The 18,226-nt window shown below is 42.7% G+C and overlaps 1 protein-coding gene across 1 annotated transcript in view; it reads right to left on the bottom strand.

Moving 5' to 3' along the window:
• LOC107705008 (slit homolog 1 protein-like) overlaps positions 1 to 18,226 on the bottom strand; it is a 79,895-nt gene that overhangs the window by 380 nt on the left and 61,289 nt on the right. Inside the window, exons 26-37 of the mRNA XM_016508123.1 lie at positions 16,671 to 16,834; positions 15,307 to 15,431; positions 15,130 to 15,227; positions 14,825 to 14,964; positions 13,969 to 14,062; positions 13,731 to 13,868; positions 4,563 to 4,791; positions 4,238 to 4,368; positions 3,904 to 4,058; positions 3,013 to 3,301; positions 2,867 to 2,927; positions 1,934 to 2,084 (exon numbers count right to left, since the gene is read on the bottom strand). Of these exons, the coding sequence (XP_016363609.1) occupies positions 1,934 to 2,084; positions 2,867 to 2,927; positions 3,013 to 3,301; positions 3,904 to 4,058; positions 4,238 to 4,368; positions 4,563 to 4,791; positions 13,731 to 13,868; positions 13,969 to 14,062; positions 14,825 to 14,964; positions 15,130 to 15,227; positions 15,307 to 15,431; positions 16,671 to 16,834 (1,775 nt within the window). The remainder of the gene's footprint in view (positions 1 to 1,933; positions 2,085 to 2,866; positions 2,928 to 3,012; positions 3,302 to 3,903; positions 4,059 to 4,237; positions 4,369 to 4,562; positions 4,792 to 13,730; positions 13,869 to 13,968; positions 14,063 to 14,824; positions 14,965 to 15,129; positions 15,228 to 15,306; positions 15,432 to 16,670; positions 16,835 to 18,226) is intronic.

The following is an 18,226-nucleotide window of genomic DNA, read 5'->3' as shown; positions in this document are numbered from 1 at the left end:
CAGCTCTCCCTTACATTCTGTAGAGTTCTCCGTTTGAGGTAATGGAGTGACAAACACTGTATGGAATAGATCGAATGGAGACTCGTTTTCTTCAACTATCTCGATCTATCGAAAGTCAAGATATAGTAAAGAAGCTCCCCTCCAACAACATAACTCTATGTTACGGCACCAGGAGCGTCGCAGAGCTCTTCACACGTTCACATGGAAGGCTGCTGGGTATTTTTGGCCCCATGTCGTTTATTAAGGATGCCATATTTGCAGTGGAATTGGGTCAGGGACACATAAGAGTCCCATGCGCCACCCATAACAAAAAATGACTGGAAATATCTGGTAAGACAGCATGTCGTTCCATGCACGTCTCATTTTTCACGCGCTTTATTTTACCAGCATGTCTCCGAGGATGTATTCTTCCACACAGATATATCATACATATAGTTTTATTCAGGCATGGTGGAAATGTGGATGTTCCTTTCGTCACCATTTTGGAGCCTTATGTGCTCAAATACACGTCCTGCACTGCAGAGAGAGTCAAAAAGACAATCATTTTCTTCTAATATGTGACTACTCTCCTGCTTTTGGGCTGAAACAAGCCAAGGGCCACCTCGCTCGCCTTTCCTCTCAGCAGAGTTGGTGTTATTTTACCTTTCTGAGACCTTACCTAAGGACAAAAGGGGGTTGAAATTTCAGGCTGTGGTGGAAATATAAAGGGTTGGGTTGGTGTGTTTGGGGGGGGTATGTCTCTGTATACCCAATGAAAGATGATATCTACTTCTGTTGACTTTTTGTGATGGCTCTTTCTGCGGTTCTGTCAGACTGTGATGAGGCGGTGATGCTAGTGGTTGTGTTCTACATGCAGCCCACACAGCCACACTTGATGGTCTTTTCAACCTCCTCGCTGAAGGATGTGCCATCGCTGCACTCGAAAGTGTACAAATCAGCCACAATGCGAAAAAAAGTGCACAGCAATGAAGGGGTGACAAAATTATGCCTGAAAACTAACTCCGTTACTAAGGAACTGAGCTCAGTAACTAAGGAATATACAGCACTGAATATATATGGCTATATAGCCATCTAATGGCTACTCCACAGTATTACAGGGGATTTTCTTGATTTTTCTCCACAAGGTGGAACAAATCTGCCTCAATTTAATGAATTTTAAATACTTTTGCTCTATTTTTAACTTAAAAAAGCTTAAAATTATATATATTTTATATCTTTTTTTTTTATAAAAAAAATATTATATATATATATATATATATATATATATATATATAAATCTAAATTATGAGCTATTTTCTGTATAAAATATATATAATTTTAAGCTTTTTTAAGTTAAAAATAGAGCAAAAGTATTTAAAATTCATTAAATTGAGGCAGATTTGTTCCACCTTGTGGAGAAAAATCAAGAAAATCCCCTGTAATACCGTGGAGTAGCCATTAGATGGCTATATAGCCATATATATTCAGTGCTGTATATTCCTTAGTTACTGAGCTCAGTTCCTTAGTAACGGAGTTAGTTTTCAGGCATAATTTTGTCACCCCTTCATTGCTGTGCACTTTTTTTCGCATTGTGGCTGATTTGTAGATTGTACAAATCAGCACACAAAAACATCTTTATATTTTTGCGTATTTCCCATTAATTTCCTATGCCAGTCATTTTCGTCCGTGAACAACACAAGTGTGACTATTTTTTTTTAAGTCTATTTAGCTTTTTCAAAATCAAGTCCATAATTTTTTCACATAGCGACTGCCATAAAAGTTTCTGAGTTTCGTACATTCCAATTTTTTCCTGAAATTTCCAACATTTTTTTTTCGGTCTAAAATAACCAATCAACACCAGAGTAGTACCGCAGCTATCTATGCTTTATCTCATCAGAAACAGAATGCTTGACAATGAGCATACGCCCTTAGGGTTGTGCTTATGTTTTCTTACCCTTGTCACATAACTCTCCACTGTAGCCCACCTCACAATGACAGTAGGCATCGCCTGTGTCAGATATCTGACAGTGACCATGTTTGCATTGAAGCTTTCTGCATGGATTGAAGAGCTCCTCCTGCTGGTTGCACAGGGCTCCATGAAAACCCTCCTGGCATTCACAGCGATACGACTGCGTGTCCATTGGAATACATCTCCCATGGACACACCTGTGTAAAACGAATGAAGGAATTAGAGCATTACTTGTTGCGCCACGGTCCGCTCTGCATATTTCACCTCACGAATTTGACTGACTTGCTGCCCAGGCAGGGGTTCGCCGAAGGCTGTTGGTGTGTTTGGGGGGGGTATGTCTCTGTATACCCAATGAAAGATGATATCTACTTCTGTTGACTTTTTGTGATGGCTCTTTCTGCGGTTCTGTCAGACTGTGATGAGGCGGTGATGCTAGTGGTTGTGTTCTACATGCAGCCCACACAGCCACACTTGATGGTCTTTTCAACCTCCTCGCTGAAGGATGTGCCATCGCTGCACTCGAAAGTGTATTTCCTGCGCTTCATCCTTTGACTGGCGCAGCAGGACCCGGTGTCGCAGGTACCGCTGCACTCCACCCACGACACCATGCGTGTGGTCTGACAGAAGGCGTAACCGCGCTGGACCTGGTAGAAGTCCCGCACTGGATCCCCGTGGCACTCAGACTCTAAAACAGAAGAAACGGCATGAAAGTCAAATTGACAATGGACAATTACTAACCAAATAGCATAGGAAAGACTAATTTAACCCTCTGGTATGGTTCATTTGGGAGTCACACTTGTGTTGTTCGCAGTCAAAACTGACCGGAGGCCACAATCGTGTAATAATTAGATTTTTGTGAAATGAAGATATGTCAATAATATTTTTTCTTTAATATTTTGCATTTTGAGTGCATTTCACCTCCTGGCATTCACAGCGATACGACTGCGTGTCCATTGGAATACATCTCCCATGGACACACCTGTGTAAAACGAATGAAGGAATTAGAGCATTACTTGTTGCGCCACGGTCCGCTCTGCATATTTCACCTCACGAATTTGACTGACTTGCTGCCCAGGCAGGGGTTCGCCGAAGGCTGGTCACAGTGTTGCCCACTCCATCCGGGCTGGCAGTGGCATACGGGACCTATGGCGGTGTTGGGTTGGCAAATGCCATGGAGGCAGTATATTTTTCGGCAGGGCTCACATCCGGGCACCACACCAGGTTTCATCTGGGTTTTGGTAAAGTCTTGTAGCTCATTATTGATGTAAAGGTTCTGAATACAGCCGTGAAAACTGGAGCCGTTTTGGATCTGCCAGATGCGGGGAGCTGTGGGGTGGACACTGACCGGCATGCCTGATTCAGTGAGAAGATGGTGTAAAAGCAGAGTTGGGAAAAAAACCAGTGGTACACGTGTAGCAGAGCACTGATGCCACATAAATTCAGTTACCATTAATGATATATGGCAGAGTTCTATAAATCCTGCTCCTCAAGGTCAACTGTCATACAAAGTTAATCTGCAACTCTGATCAAACACATGTGAACTAGTTAATCAAGGACTTCAGGATTACTGGAAAATTACAGGTAGGTGGATTTAATAAGGGCTGGAGCTAAACTATGTAGGACAGTGGTTCCTCTAGGACCGAATTTGAAAAACCTTAGTAACACTATATGTATATATTCAAATCTCATTGTTTGAGGAGCCATACAAAAGTGCTGATATTCCATCATGATCAGGACAGAGAGTTTGTATCTCCACTTTTCTCTGTGCGTTCTGGACAGGCTGTCTGTTTGTGTGTTAGTGGTGGGGATTTTTTAGAGCCTATCCCACAGTTGGTTTGGTGATTCTAGCAAAGTTCAAGCGCAATAGAGTGGAGAGCATGTGTCATGTCTAGGTGGGTTCACAGTGGTGATGGACAGTTTTGATTGACAGGCAGATAATCGTGGTGCACTCCTACCTCCCACATATAGTGGAGCTTCTCCCCTCAAGGGCTGCACTTTCCCAAAGCTGTCCATGGTTGTTGGGATACCACCATCTATGGAAAGGTTCACCATCTGGTCAAAGGTCACCAGTTCTACAGTGTGGAACTGACCATCATTGATGGTCTCAGTACTGTGTAAAACAAACATGAAAGATATCCGATGTAAAATTTAAATGGTATTGAAGCTTCATAAATGTTTCATTTGTAGTCAGCTGAAATGTAGTGATTTGTCATCTTCATAATTAATAATGTCCCTGCATACCAACATTCAATTTGAATAAAAAAAATTACATCTTAAACTCCAGATCACCTGTAGATTGCATGACTTGGTTGGCTGCCAGGGTCATAGCTGACTTTAACATGACCTTCATGAAGCTCAACAGCAATGTGGTCATTGTCCCCATTGTACAGAAGAATGCCATTGTCTTCTGCGGTGGACACCTGAGAACAGAACCAAAATAGATCTATCATCTGTAGATGAACAGAACAAATCTGACCACATTTTCCACCTAGTTTGCCAATGCCAAGAAATGGATCTTATCGCTACAATGGTTACCTGTTATATAGCGCCCCTACTAAATGTACTAGTTCTGTATGCTGCAAGCCATATGAAAGATGATATACAATAACAATACCTGTAACGTGATGTTAGCTTGAGGCCAGTTCTTCGGGTCACTCAGTAGCAGGTAGGAGTCTCGGTCCACAAAGTTGACACTGACCAACTTTTCACAGCGTGGTCCACCAAACCCTTCCAGGCATTGACACAGTGCATGGCCCCCCCGCTCCACACAGGGGGCATTGTTTTGACAGTCGGCCAGGTCACAGAGAGAGCGTGGAGTAGATGGGACTTCACAAAGCTGTCCACTGTAGACAAAATGTTTCAGGTCATTTTTGATAGTAATTGATTTTCTCTGTCATGCATGTTCTTCTGCTGGAGTGAGCATCTATAAGACAGACTGCAGGAAAAGGTACCCCATACACCCATAGTACCGCCCACAAAAACCCTGGGTAATGGAGTCATAGACCTTCTTCAAGTCCACAGAACACTTAGCAAAATCAAATCAAAACTAAGCAAAATCTCATGCCCCCTCTAGAAGAGTTTATCTTCTTGCGGAGGTCTATCCAGCACTGGCATAGGCTTTTCCATGGTAGGCTGAGAAGTTTGATCTCTTGATCCTAATCCCCATACAGTGTTGAACAGACATACCAGCCATGAAAGCCCAACAACATCCAGGGGTCGGCCAAGGGAATGGACAATGACTCCTTATTTTTAAGGCATCTACTTCAGGTTCAGAAGTTCCTCAAAGTGTTCCTTCCACCTCCAGACAATATCTCGGCAATTCCTGGTCCTGATAAACAATTGCCTGGAGCAGACCATGCCTCCCCTGCCTCAGCCATTTGATGGTTTGCCACAACCTCTTTGAGGTTGACCAAAAGTACTTTGCAGTGGTGTCTCTGAGCTTTTCCCACACCCAAATTTTTGCTTCCATAACTACTGTGGTCGCAGTCTCTGGCTCAGACCAGTCAGCCGAATCACCCCACAAGGTTAAACACTCCTGATAGACCTTTTTCTTCAGATCACCTCATCATCATCTCTTCAGATCACCTTCATCACCTCCTGTGTCTACCAATCTGTCCACTCAGACTCCATGTTAAAGAGCTAAGCAGGGTTGAGCCTGGTCAGTACCTGGATGGGAGACCTCCTGGGAAAACTAGGTTGCTGTTGGTGTTAATGAGGCCAGCAGGGGGTGCTCATCCTGTAGTCTGTGTGGGTCCTAATGCCCCAGTATAGTTACGGGGACACTATACTGTCAAAAAGCACCGTCTTTCGGATGAGATGTTAAATTGAGGTCCTGACTCTCTGTGGTCATTAAAAATTCCATGGCACCTCTCGTAAAGAGTAGGGGTGTAACCAAATTGTCCAAATTTGTCCTGGCCAAATTGTCCCCCTGGCCTTTGTCAATCATAGCCTGCTAATAATCCCCAACCACTTGATTGGCTCTATGACTTACTCTCCTCTCCACCTGTAGCTGGTGTGTGGTGATCGCACTGGCGCCGTTGTACTGTGGCTGCTGTCGCATCAAGGTGGATGCTGCACACTGGTGGTGGTTGAAGAGAGACACCCCACATGACTGTAAAGTGCTTTGGGTGTACAACAATACACAATAAAGCACTATATAAATGCATTATTCATTCATTCGTTCATTCATGTCTCGAACCTCCCTCAGGAAAAAGTAATAGCACCTCTGAAGGTGGAAAAGTCTTCTGGACAAGAGTCTTCACCAAACATTCCCAGTTCACCCTCACAATGTGTTTGGGTTTCCTGGTTTTGTCTGGCAGCCTAACTTCCATTGAGATGGAACACTCTGTGTCTGGCATATCACCAGGGACCAATTTGCCTAGAGCTAATGCTAGAGCTCTGGACAACACAGCTCTCTGGTGCGCTGTCACTCAAACCCCTCCACCACAGTAAGGTGGTGATACAAGGGGGGCCTAAAATTGTGAATTATTTTAAACTCCGCAAACTCTGTCTGGCAGTATTTGTTTGGACAATAAATTTAAATATTACCAGACTTCTCTCTAGTTTCAGGAACGACAATCGTTAGGTTACTGACGTAACCCTGGTTCTCTGATAACATGAAGTGAGGTATCTCACTATGGGAACACCTCAGGCGTGACAGATCGCGGAAGCACCAATAACACCACGTCTGCCAACCATGGCAGACCAATTGCTGCAGCGATCAAGGAGTCCCACCTCCCTGTATATAAACTGCAGCTACCTGCCATTTCATCATTCTCCGCATATCTCTTCTCCGTGCAGGACAGGCAAGGAGGGCAATGTTTGTGATACCTCACTTCATGTTATCAGAGAACCGGGTTTACGTCAGTAACCTAACGTTCTCTTTCTAACATTCGTTCGGTATCTCACTATGGGATATAGACAACTCCCATATTGCCGATATGCTGATGAAGCAGACTAAAGAATGAGTGGGTTATTATCTGAATCATAGCTCGAGACGGAGGTGAAAAAAGAATAATATGAGGAATTCACCCCTTAATAAAACTGCATTATACAACCTGACTACTCACTCCCAGGACTGAGTGAGCCAGAGAGAGTTCTGTCACATCCAGTCTATAGAAACGAGCTGGCTGCCACGCAAATTTCGGGCTCTATATTAGCATTATTGTAACATAACACGATAGCCTACACCACCCAGTGAGAAAGGCGTTGACAAGAGATAGGTTTTCCTTTGTAAGAGTCAGCCCTCGAGACAAATAGCTGATTGCTCTTACAAAGTGTGCGGGTTCTCTGAACATACGTATACAGAGTACGAACCGGACATAAACTGTGTAACCTCTCCTCTTCTGGGGATGAAAAAGGTGGTGGATGAAAAGCTAGCAGGGCCACTGATTGAACTGCACCAGCGTGATCAAACACTTTAGGCACAAACGCCGGGTTAGTTCTAAAAGTTACTTTTTGACCACCCGGAGCGAACATCATACATGAGGAGTGAACTGATAAAGCATGTAGTTCATTCACCCTTTTTGCTGTAGTAAGAGCAAGTAACAGAGCCATCTTAAAAGCGAGCAGCTTCAAGGCAATGTTATCAATGGGCTCGAAAGGGGCTTTTGAGAGAGCGTTCGAACCACGGACAAATCCCAAGGCGGGACCAGCGGCTTCGATACTGGGTGTAGCCTACGTGCCCCTCTCATAAATCGACAGATGAGAGGGTGTTGGCCAATAGTACCCGAATTAAGACCAACATGACGAGATAGATAAACCTTAACTGTAGAAAAGGCTCTGCCCTTTGAGGAGATCCTTGCGTGCTGGTAACGGCCATGGCTGGTCGTAGAGCAGTTGCGCAATCTCCGCAACCCACAGTTTCCCCGGCCAGTATGGCGCGATCAGAATCATTACATGTTTGCATTCCCGAACCCTCTGTAGTGTCGGCTCGATCAGGCTCAACGGAGGGAACGCGTAAAGTAACACGTCTGGCCACTCGTGGGCTAGAGCATCCACACCCAACGGTGCATTGTCGCCGGCCAGAGAGAAGAACAGGGGACATTGCGGGTCTTCGTGTGATGCAAAGAGATCTATGGCGGCCCGGCCGAATCTATGCCACACCATGAGGATCACTTGGGGGTGGAGTCTCCACTCCCCGTACAGAGGATTCCCTCTGGACAGTAAATCTGCTCCCCTGTTCATTATTCCTGGAACATGTGTCGCGCGTAATGACAGGAGGGTCCTGCTGCTCCACATTATCAGTTATTTCACTAACAAGTGAAGCTTGTGAGAACATAATCCTCCCTGCCGATTTATGTAGGCTATCACCGTTGTCTTGTCCGTCCTGACCAATACATGATGATTCTTGAGAAAATGCACAAAATTTCTCAGAGCTAGTAACACTGTCAGTAGTTCTAGAAAATGTATGTGCTTCTCTCTCAGTGCAGGAGACCAAACTCATCTCACTGTTCTGCCCTCAAACACCGCCCCCAGCCCGTGAGAGATGCATCTGTCGTCACCACTTTCCTCAATACAATAGGACCCAGATGACATCCTGTCCTGAGAAAAGATGGGGCTCTCCAATGACGGAGAGCGCTCATGCATTCTGGTGAGTTGAATTTGTATTTTCCGAGGTGTTTGTTTAGGCACTCTGCGGCCGAGACGGCTCTTGGGGCGAATGCCCTATGAAGCTGTCCAGTTCTGAAAATCCCTCATTCGCAGCAGTCCCAGGGGAACCACTGACACATTTGAGGCCATCAGACCCAGTAGCCGAAGACACATTCTGAAAGAGACTGATCTCCCTCGTTGAAAAAGGGAGAGGCAGCTGTGAAATGTCTTGATGCGTTCCTCTGATAGGAAAGCTCGAAACATCACTGAATTCAACCTGAGACCCAAGTAGACTATTTCCTTTGAAGGAGTTAGCCAACTCTTCATCTGGTTTATCTTGAAACCTAATCTCTCCAGATGCGTCACTAGTGTGTACGTATCGCTCTCTGCTTGCCGCGGGGACAGCGCGCAGATGAGCAGATCGTCCAGATATGATAAAACTCTGACCCCTCCATTCCTTAACCGCGTCAGAGCCGCTTCCAAACATTTGCTGAAAACCCTGGGAGCTAAAGCAAGGCCAAAGGGATTTTCATATACTCGTATGCTGTGCCCTGATAAGCGAACCTCAGATATTTCCTGTGAGCAGGAAAAATATCTATGTGAAAATATGCGTCCTGGAGGTCCACTGAGGTGAGCCAGTCTCCCTGACGAATACTTTGACACAAAATTCTGAGCGAAAGCATTTTGAATTTGCATTTTCTGAAGTGTTGTAATAATGGGAGTAGAAGCCTATGTGGCTTTCTTTCATTGGAATCACTCTTATCACTCCTTTTCTCATTAAAGAGGATATTTCTTCTTTTAAAACCTGAGCTGCTTCCCCCTTGGGCCACTGAAATTACCACTCCATTGAACACAGCCTTGGCCTTTGGATCAATAGGGGCATCCAAAATCTCCACTTTCTCTTTGTCAGAGAGGCCTGACAAACCCAGCCATAGCAGTCTCTCTCCCCCAACCGCTAAGCCCATACTCCAACCGCAACTTTTAACTGCTCCGCAGGATATATTTCCTCCCAGAGCGCTGGGTTGGGAGATCCGAAGTCCAGCTGACGCCCCATCTCCTCTAATAACTCGGCTTGATAGGCTGTAAGGAGGCATCTCGCATTCAAAGCACGAACGGCCAGTGCAGATAACTTATAGATCTTTTGAAAAACAGGAGGCGCCGAAGCACTCTGTTTTCCCTGGCAGCGAGGCTCTGCAGAGAGCGCTGCCCTGCGACTTGGGTGCAAATGATTCGCCACAGATGATTCTACAGGGGGAGGATCCACCATTCCCAAATCCTCCCTGAACATCCAGCCTCGAGAAGCCCTTGACAGGTACACGGTGGGAAAAAGGCCTGTCCCAAAACCTCTTCATTTCAGCCACACAGGCCGGGATGGTTGAAATAAACTGCCTCGCTGGAGGGAGACGTGACGGAAGTCTCTTTCTATCATACAGGTCTCTTTCAGCCCCTTGACCTGCCGGTTGGGATGGCCAGTCGATCGACAGTCTAGCCACGACCCTGCAACAGACCTCGAGTAGATCCATGTCCGTCTGTAGAGGGGAGGGTGAATTCTCATCCTGTACACTCGGCGGACACGACTGATTCGGGGGAAGAATAGCATCTTCATCATCATCATCCTCGTCTTCGAGGATGGTCGACAATACTTCGTCATCGTTATCTTCCTCTCCTGCTAACAGATCTTCAAACAGCGGGGGAAGGAAGGGTGACACCCTCTCCATCATCTCTCCACACGAGCTGACGGCCTGTGGGCAATCCATTGGTTCCTCTGGGTTGAGCAGAAATCCACATTCCACAAGCACACGGATGGGGAGGACGACCTTTTCCTCCGGGGCTCTCCGGCTCTTTCTCAGTTGCCATGGAGCCTGCACACTCTTCGTACGGTAAGCCCAAGGTAATTCATCTCCTCTGGTCTTGGGCATTAAGTTATTACAGTTATTAAAAATTGCTTAGACACTAAAAGTGATACTTGAGGCCCACTTAGTGAAACCATTCACTCATACACCTAATCTTTAGACCAAGTCTGCAAAACTATAAGCACATTGCATGCTTTAAACTGAGTTTGATATTGTAAAACAAACTATTTGCAAAACTCTAAACACAGTTCTCTACATTACACACATCATTCGAAACTAACAGCTCTTTTGTTTAACTTGGGAAACACTGCCATTCTAATGCCACACTCATTTACTGATGACCTACACACAGTGATTATGTTTGAAAGCACTTATACATAATTTGTTCACTTAGTAATCAAAAATCTCTTTTTTATTTTTTTTTTTAGAAAGAAATTATTTTTACCCCCTTGCATTTCTGCTTACATTGTATGTATATTGTACAAAGCGCTTTATAAATAAAGCTGACTTTCTGACTTGGCTTATATGCATATTCAGTGTGTGTGTGTGTGTTTATATATAAATATGTATACACACATACACACACACACACACACACACTGCTTACATTGTATGTATATTGTACAAAGCGCTTTATAAATAAAGCTGACTTTCTGACTTGGCTTATATGCATATTCAGTGTGTGTGTGTGTGTGTTTATATATAAATATGTATACACACATACACACACACACACACTGAATATGCATCTGTTGTATCTACCTATCTATCTATCTATCTATCTGTGTAGTTCGGCGTGTATGTGGCGAATTATTTTATGTTTGTGTGTAGAGTTACTATGCAAAAATACCATTTATAGATGAGTTAAAACAGTTTTCAAAGAAGTGTTTGCTTTTGCAAGATGTGTGTGACGTTTTGTATGTTGTGTGTGTGTGTTTTGTGGTTTTGTGTGTAGAGTTTTGAGAAATGGAGAAATTTCATTTTGAAAAAAACTGTAATAGGTGGTCAGAATTCTCAGCAACTTTGTGAGCTTGTTTCACAAGTGTTGTATTGTGTACATCTGCTGAAAGCCCTGATAGTGATGGTGTTGCCCTCGGCTAGTGTTTCTCAGTCCTGGTACTGGAGGACCCCCAATGCAAACTAAATACACCTCATTCTACAGATTAGCTCAGTGGTAGAGTGATCCAAGACCTGAATTTGATGTGTCAAATAAAGGAAACATCTAAAACAGGGTTTCTCAAGCCTGGTCTCGGAATACCGCCAACACTGCACATTTTTATGTCTATTTGTACAATGCCTGAAAGGAGATCATTCATTTCATTTGCATTATTCCAAGTTCAGTAAATAAATGGCTTTTTAAGGTGTATGTGTTGTACACTATAACAGACATAAACAAAATTAACTTGATAATCACAATTATTTATAAATCGAACTGTCATAATCGTGAAAGGTCTATTTTGTAGTGACTACTCTGAAGATTGCAAGACATTGCAGTTTGGAAGACATGCATCAGTGCCACTTATTTTGTTACCTTATTAACAGCAGCATAGCTAGTTATGATTGTGGTAAATAAACATACAAAATATGCCTTTTGTGTACTTTTGTTTAATTCAAATTCTGTTTCTTAAACAGTAAAACTATGTAAAGATATTTGGAGGAACAAGCAAGTGAATCCTTTGGATGTAACTGGATTTCTGCATGAACTCGTCATAAAATTTGATCTGAGCTTTAAGTCACAACAGCTTGTTTCTTATTTAGTGTTTTCAATATCATAGACACATCAACAATTTTGAAGTCCTTTGACTGTTGTGAATTAGTTGAAGATTAAATCAAATTGTATAACCAAAATGCATACTTTTTCTTATCACAACTGTATGTAATGAATATATCCCACTGATAGTTTACATTTAAGGTAAGATTACCTCAGGTATCTTGATGAATTGTGAGAAAATGCCACCTAGGATCATGGCAATCACCTACTGCCCAATTAGTTCCCAAAAAATGACCTTCATCTGTATATTCTAGAAATGTAAAAATGGTGAGTACAAAAAGAGTAAGAGTTGAGTGTTTGAGCAAAAGCTCAACTTTCTGAGACAACTTTTATACAAGATGACTTATGAATGGGGAATACCACAACAAAAGCCATTCATCCTACAGAGATGCACGAGAAAGATGGAAAGTGCACTTCAGCGTACAGATCCATGTCAGCACACGTAACAAATCCTCAACTTCTTCACTTACTGAGTCAGATAAAATCCCTCCAGAATTAAAGTCTGCTGGAGTGTTGTCTGTGTCTCATGGGTTTGATGGCTGACAATAATAAGAGGTGGCAGGGCAATCTCTCTGAATGCCACACTCCACAGTATGTGGCATACAGGCATCGTCAGATTGACAGTACTCTAGCCCAATAATGTTGGGCTGACATGTATGTTTCAGGCGGCAGTCATATTTCAGGGTGACCGTGCCACTCTTTATCACAACCCTGCTAAAAGTGCCAGTACGTGCGCTCATTGGCGCCCCTTCAGCTGGTGGCGCCCTAGCCGACCGCCTAGCTCGCCTATGCCTAGAAACGGCCCTGCCTCCATCTAGTGATGGCCGCTTTTGAAACACTGCTTCACGAAGCTGCGAAACCTTTGCGAACCATTTGTTTCGAAACAGTGGTTTGGAGCGCGTATCAAAACGTTTCGGCTTCGTTACGTCATAACTGTTTCAAAACATTTCGAAATTTCAATAGTTTGCCTTTGGGCAGCGATCTCTGTGAATCATGCGAGTTAATTGAGCTCGCCTCCCAGCGGCGAACCATTGATCGTCGCTGATCTCGGATCAGTTTCATCGATTTGTAGACATTTTTAACGAGACATTTGTGTAATTAAAAGAATGAGTTGTAGTCTCTTACTGGCTTGTTTAAGCTCTCCATAAAACAAACAAAACAAGCCCTGCGAATTAATAATAATTTTAAAAACACATTATACAGACACTTCATATTTAATGCTATTTTATTATTTTGATTGCATTTAATATATTATACTTTTAAGAAAGCATTTGGATTGGGTTTGTAAAAAGCAGTTTTTATGCATGTTTTATGAGTTTTTGTTGCATTTACACAGTTTTGACCAGCAGGAGTCACCAGCGTGTGGTGTTTCGAGCGCTTCGAAACAGTGAATCATTGTTCAATTGAGTCGAAGCTTTGAAAAGGTTCGTTTCTCCTATCACTACCTCCATCACAAGAATCTCCAAAGTACACGATGTGGCAGGGTGCGATTAAGGTTCGCTAAGAAATTGGTCACCGGTGAGCAAAAGGATGTTAAAATGTAAATACACTGGTGTATAGAACTGACCTGTAGCCCTTGGGACAAACGCAGGAGTATCTGTTAACCTTGTCCACACACTGTGCCCCATTCTGACACCTGTGGTCCTTACAGTCGTCATAGTTCACACTGCAGTCGTCACCCACATAACCAGGTGCGCATATACACCTAGATCAACACACATGTACACAACAGTACAGCTCTTTAAAAAAAAGATTTGATCATCTGGGTAATAACAAGGCTGCTAGGTCAAAGGAGATGTGGTTACTTTGGGCCAGTGACTGTGATGAAGCAGGTGGACTGGTGTTTGCAGGGACTGCGAGTAGAAGCGCACATATCCTCCATATCCTCACACATCTCCCCTACACACACAAACAGTGCAATCTGTAAGTCTGGTGGAATAACAATGTGCTTACAAGAGTTTGAGAGGAAAGAAAATTTGGTAACACTATTTTAAAGTGTCCTTGTTACACATGCTACATCTACTTACTATTATAACAACAATACATTTTACATAACTACATGCAAACCAAACACTAATCCTAACCATATAGTAAGTACATGTAGTTTACAAATATTACTCAGTACATAAATGTATAATTACACTGTAACAAGGACACCTTAAAATAAAGTGTAACCAAAAATTTGGTAATTTATTTTACAGTCCTGTTCCACATGTACATACTACAGTATGTACTTATTATAGTGAATAACTAGGTAATAAACCTTAACCTACCCCTAAACCCTTACCCCATGCAGTTACCTTATATTACCCAGTAATATTATTTCTTAGTTAAGTGCATTGTAAGTACACATACTGTAAACTGTCCACTTTAGACCTTCTACTAACTACAAGTAACTTTACAACTACATGTCAGCCAGCAGTCATTAGAGTATTAGTAGACTGTCTGCTTAATAGCTGCTTACACGTTATTTTGATGGTCAGACATTCTGACTACTGACTAACTTTGCAACTACATGTCAACTTACTCTAACTATAACAGTTGACATGTAGTTGCAAAGTTACTTGTAGGTAGTAGAATGCCTAAAGTGGACTATCGAAATAAAGTGCAGTTTTGATTAAGAAAAAAAGCATAATGTGTTCAGTAAGTAGTAACGTGTACCTGTGTAAAAAAGGGCACATAAACAGGAGTAATTGTTGGTCCCGTCTATGCAGGTTGCTCCGTTCTGACAGTCATGGTCTTTACACTCGTCTATGTCAATGTCACATGTGGGGCCTTCAAAGCCTGCAGCACACGAACAGCTGAGAAAACACATGCATCATTTTAAATGGGGCTCGAACTTTCATGAAGAAGTCCAAGTCATATTTCACCCCAAAAGCAAAAGATAAAAATAAGAAATATCAGTGTTATTTCAGGATTGTAGCTTATTTGAATTAGATTTTTTTTCAAAAGATGTTGAGACTCACCTAAATCCTTCATCCTCTTCTCCAGACATGTGGCATGCTCCTCCGTTCTTACAGGGCTCACTGACGCAAGCGTTGAGCGCCGTCTCACAGTTCTTGCCCTGTGCGTGAAAGGAAATGCGTAAACGTTTCACGTCCGTCTGTCAGCATTCACATTGCTCATGTGTTTTGTGTGCTCACCTTGAAACCCTCTGAACAGCGACACCTGTAGCCGTCCGTCTGATCGGCCTCGCAGCTGCCGTGGTTCAGACAGGGCTTCGACATGCACGGGTTACACTTCGCTAGTATAGCAGCGTCCACTTCACCTGCACACACAGAAACACAACCCTCACTGCACATGATCCTGACAGACGCACAATAGAAGTCCTTCAAAAACCACATTACAAGGACACACAACTGAGTGAGTCTCTCACAGAGCAAAGACTTGTAGAAGAGATCTGATGAGATGTGAAGCACACAAAGATTTTTATTTAACCATCATGCATGGTCAGAACCTGATAAGATGCAGTTTAAAAGCACAAAAGCAGTCTTAAGTTGCTGGGGTATATTTGTCAACAATAGATTGTATGGGCCAAAAATATACATTCTTCTTTTATGCCAAAAATCATTAGGATATTAAGTAAAGATCATGTTCCATGAAAATATTTTGTAAATTTCCTACCGTAAATATATCAAAACTTAATTTTTGAGTAGTAATATGCATTGCTAAGGACTTAAAGGTGATTTTCTCAATATTTTGTTTTTTTTTGCACCCTTAGATTCCAGATTTTCAAATAGTTGTATCTCGGCCAAATATTGTCCTATCCTAACAAACCATACATCAATGGAAAGCTTACTCATTCAATCTTTTTCAAAAAATTGACCTTTATGACTGGTTGTGTGTTCCAGGGGCCGGTTACACCCGGTTGTAAGACTAGGCTGGACATAAAATGCACTTTAAGTCGTGCGTAAAAATGTACACTCGTTGCACCATCTCGGCGTAGTGCTACATCTGAGACTCAATTCTAAACCATTCATTATTTGTAGCGTGCCTGCCATCCAATAATCGCAGTACGTTTTGTACTTCTTTACTTTTAATCAGAAATAAAGTATCAGCTTTCAAATTCTGTCAGTTTTATCACAAAATACAAACCATAAATGATGTTTTTTCAGCCACAGAAAGACATCAGTAAAACACACAATGTCACAAAAGTCACATTTACCTCAGGAAAGACATTCATTGTGCATAAACTCGATAGTCAGCTAGAAAAAATAACTCTAGAGAGAAGCATTGTATTACATTCATTATATTTTACTTAACCTGCCACCATTTTTAATGTTTGTTTGATGAAATCTGTCATGGGAATGTGCAGGGAGACTTCACATATAAAAACATGGACTTCTTAGAAAATGTTTACTCAATGAAATCATGGTACACCCAGCTTTTTTACGTCTAGCTGGTGCAACCGGCCCCAGGGTCACAATTTTGCATTTGGAACCAATGGATTTGATGGATTTATCTTCAGCTCTTAGTGTCTCACCGTCATTCCACTCATGCATCCTACCTTGACACTCAAACCTCTTGGCCGGGGTGGTGAGCAGTAGTTTTCCCTCCATGCCATGTGGTCCAGCACAGCGTGCGATGCCAGGCTCCTTGTAGCCAGTTTTTACCCAGTCGGAGAGCCAGCGCAGGCGGCAGTCGCAGTACAAAGGGTTCGCACCAATCGCCCTGACATCAAACAAAGGCAGATTTTTAGACATCCAAAATGAGATGCATTTGAAGGTATGCATCTGAACAAACCCTGGCTGTGTATAATGTACAGTACACAGCATAAATGAGTACATCACCTCTGAACATAAAGATATACTTCTACTTCATAATGATCACTATAACAACTCATGGGAAATCTGACATTTTTCAAACGCATATTTAATAAAACCTGAAAAATGTCATCCCTATCTGTGCAACAACAGCCATGCATTTTTCTGCTGCATGTTGTGTATTACTGTGAGAGATGAAACTGTGAAGATGAAGTTCTGAGAAACTTGTTTGGCATTTACCTGCTCTTTTCTTACCTAAAGTCATTGTTCTGATTCAACGTACTCACATTACAATTGCCTTTAACTTGCACCTGCTTTTTAAAAATATATTTTCAGGAGTGTGTACTTACTTTTGCAACACAACATTTGATCACTTTGATAAGAAAATCTTATCTTCCTGATTAATATTCACAAACTTTTTAGATATTGATCAGCCAGACTTGATGGAACATTATATCTTCAAGGAAGCCAAATATGTCTTCTAGGAAAAGAGAAATCGTGAAAATGGAGACGTTTCAGAGGCCATGTATGTATTACATCCTCATTACTGATAGATGGCGCTGTTGACGTCCTAAACATAAATTGCCAAACAAAGCATGATTGAATTCTATTCAAATCCCCTAAAGTAAATACAAATGGCAAAAAGGCTGGGTATTACAGTGATTCTACCAGAAATGAAGGGATCGTTCACCCAAAAATGAAAAGCCTTTCATCAATTGCTCACCCTCAGGTCTCACCCTCATGAAGTTTGGATTTGTAAAGTAAAATGTCCATGGTAAAATCCCTGCATCCCACACTCTCACTTGGCTTAATGCTTTCAATGTTCAATAGATAATAACATTTAGTAATGATAATCATTAATGTGTGTGTGTGTGTGTGTGTGCGCGAGTGTGTGTGTGTGTGTGTGTGTGTGTGAGAGTGCGTGAGAGTGTGAGTGCGTGTGTGTTTGTGTGTGCATGTGTGTGTGTGAGTGAGTGAGTGTGTGCGAGTGTGCGTGTGAGTGAGAGTGTGTTTGTGTGTGTGTGTGTGTATGAGAGTGTGTGTGTGTGTGTGCGTGAGAGTGCGAGTACAAGTGTGTTTGTGTGCGTGAGTGTGTGTGTGTGCGTGTGTGTGTGCGAGTGCGTGTGCGAGTGCGTGTGCTTGAGTGTGCGAGTGCGTGAGCGTGTGAGTGTGCGAGTGCGTGTGCGTGAGTGTGTGCGAGTGCGTGCGAGTGTGTGAGTGTGCGTGAGTGCGTGTGCGTGTGTGAGTGCGTGAGTGTGTGTGAGTGCGTGTGCGAGTGCGTGTGTGTGCGCTTGAGCGT

The sequence above is a fragment of the Sinocyclocheilus anshuiensis genome, unplaced genomic scaffold (genome assembly GCF_001515605.1).
Source record: "Sinocyclocheilus anshuiensis isolate Anshui unplaced genomic scaffold, SAMN03320099.WGS_v1.1 scaffold31, whole genome shotgun sequence".
NCBI lineage: Eukaryota > Metazoa > Chordata > Actinopteri > Cypriniformes > Cyprinidae > Sinocyclocheilus > Sinocyclocheilus anshuiensis.
The sequence above is the reverse complement of the archived record's forward strand: the minus strand, read 5'-3'. Positions and strand labels throughout refer to the sequence as shown.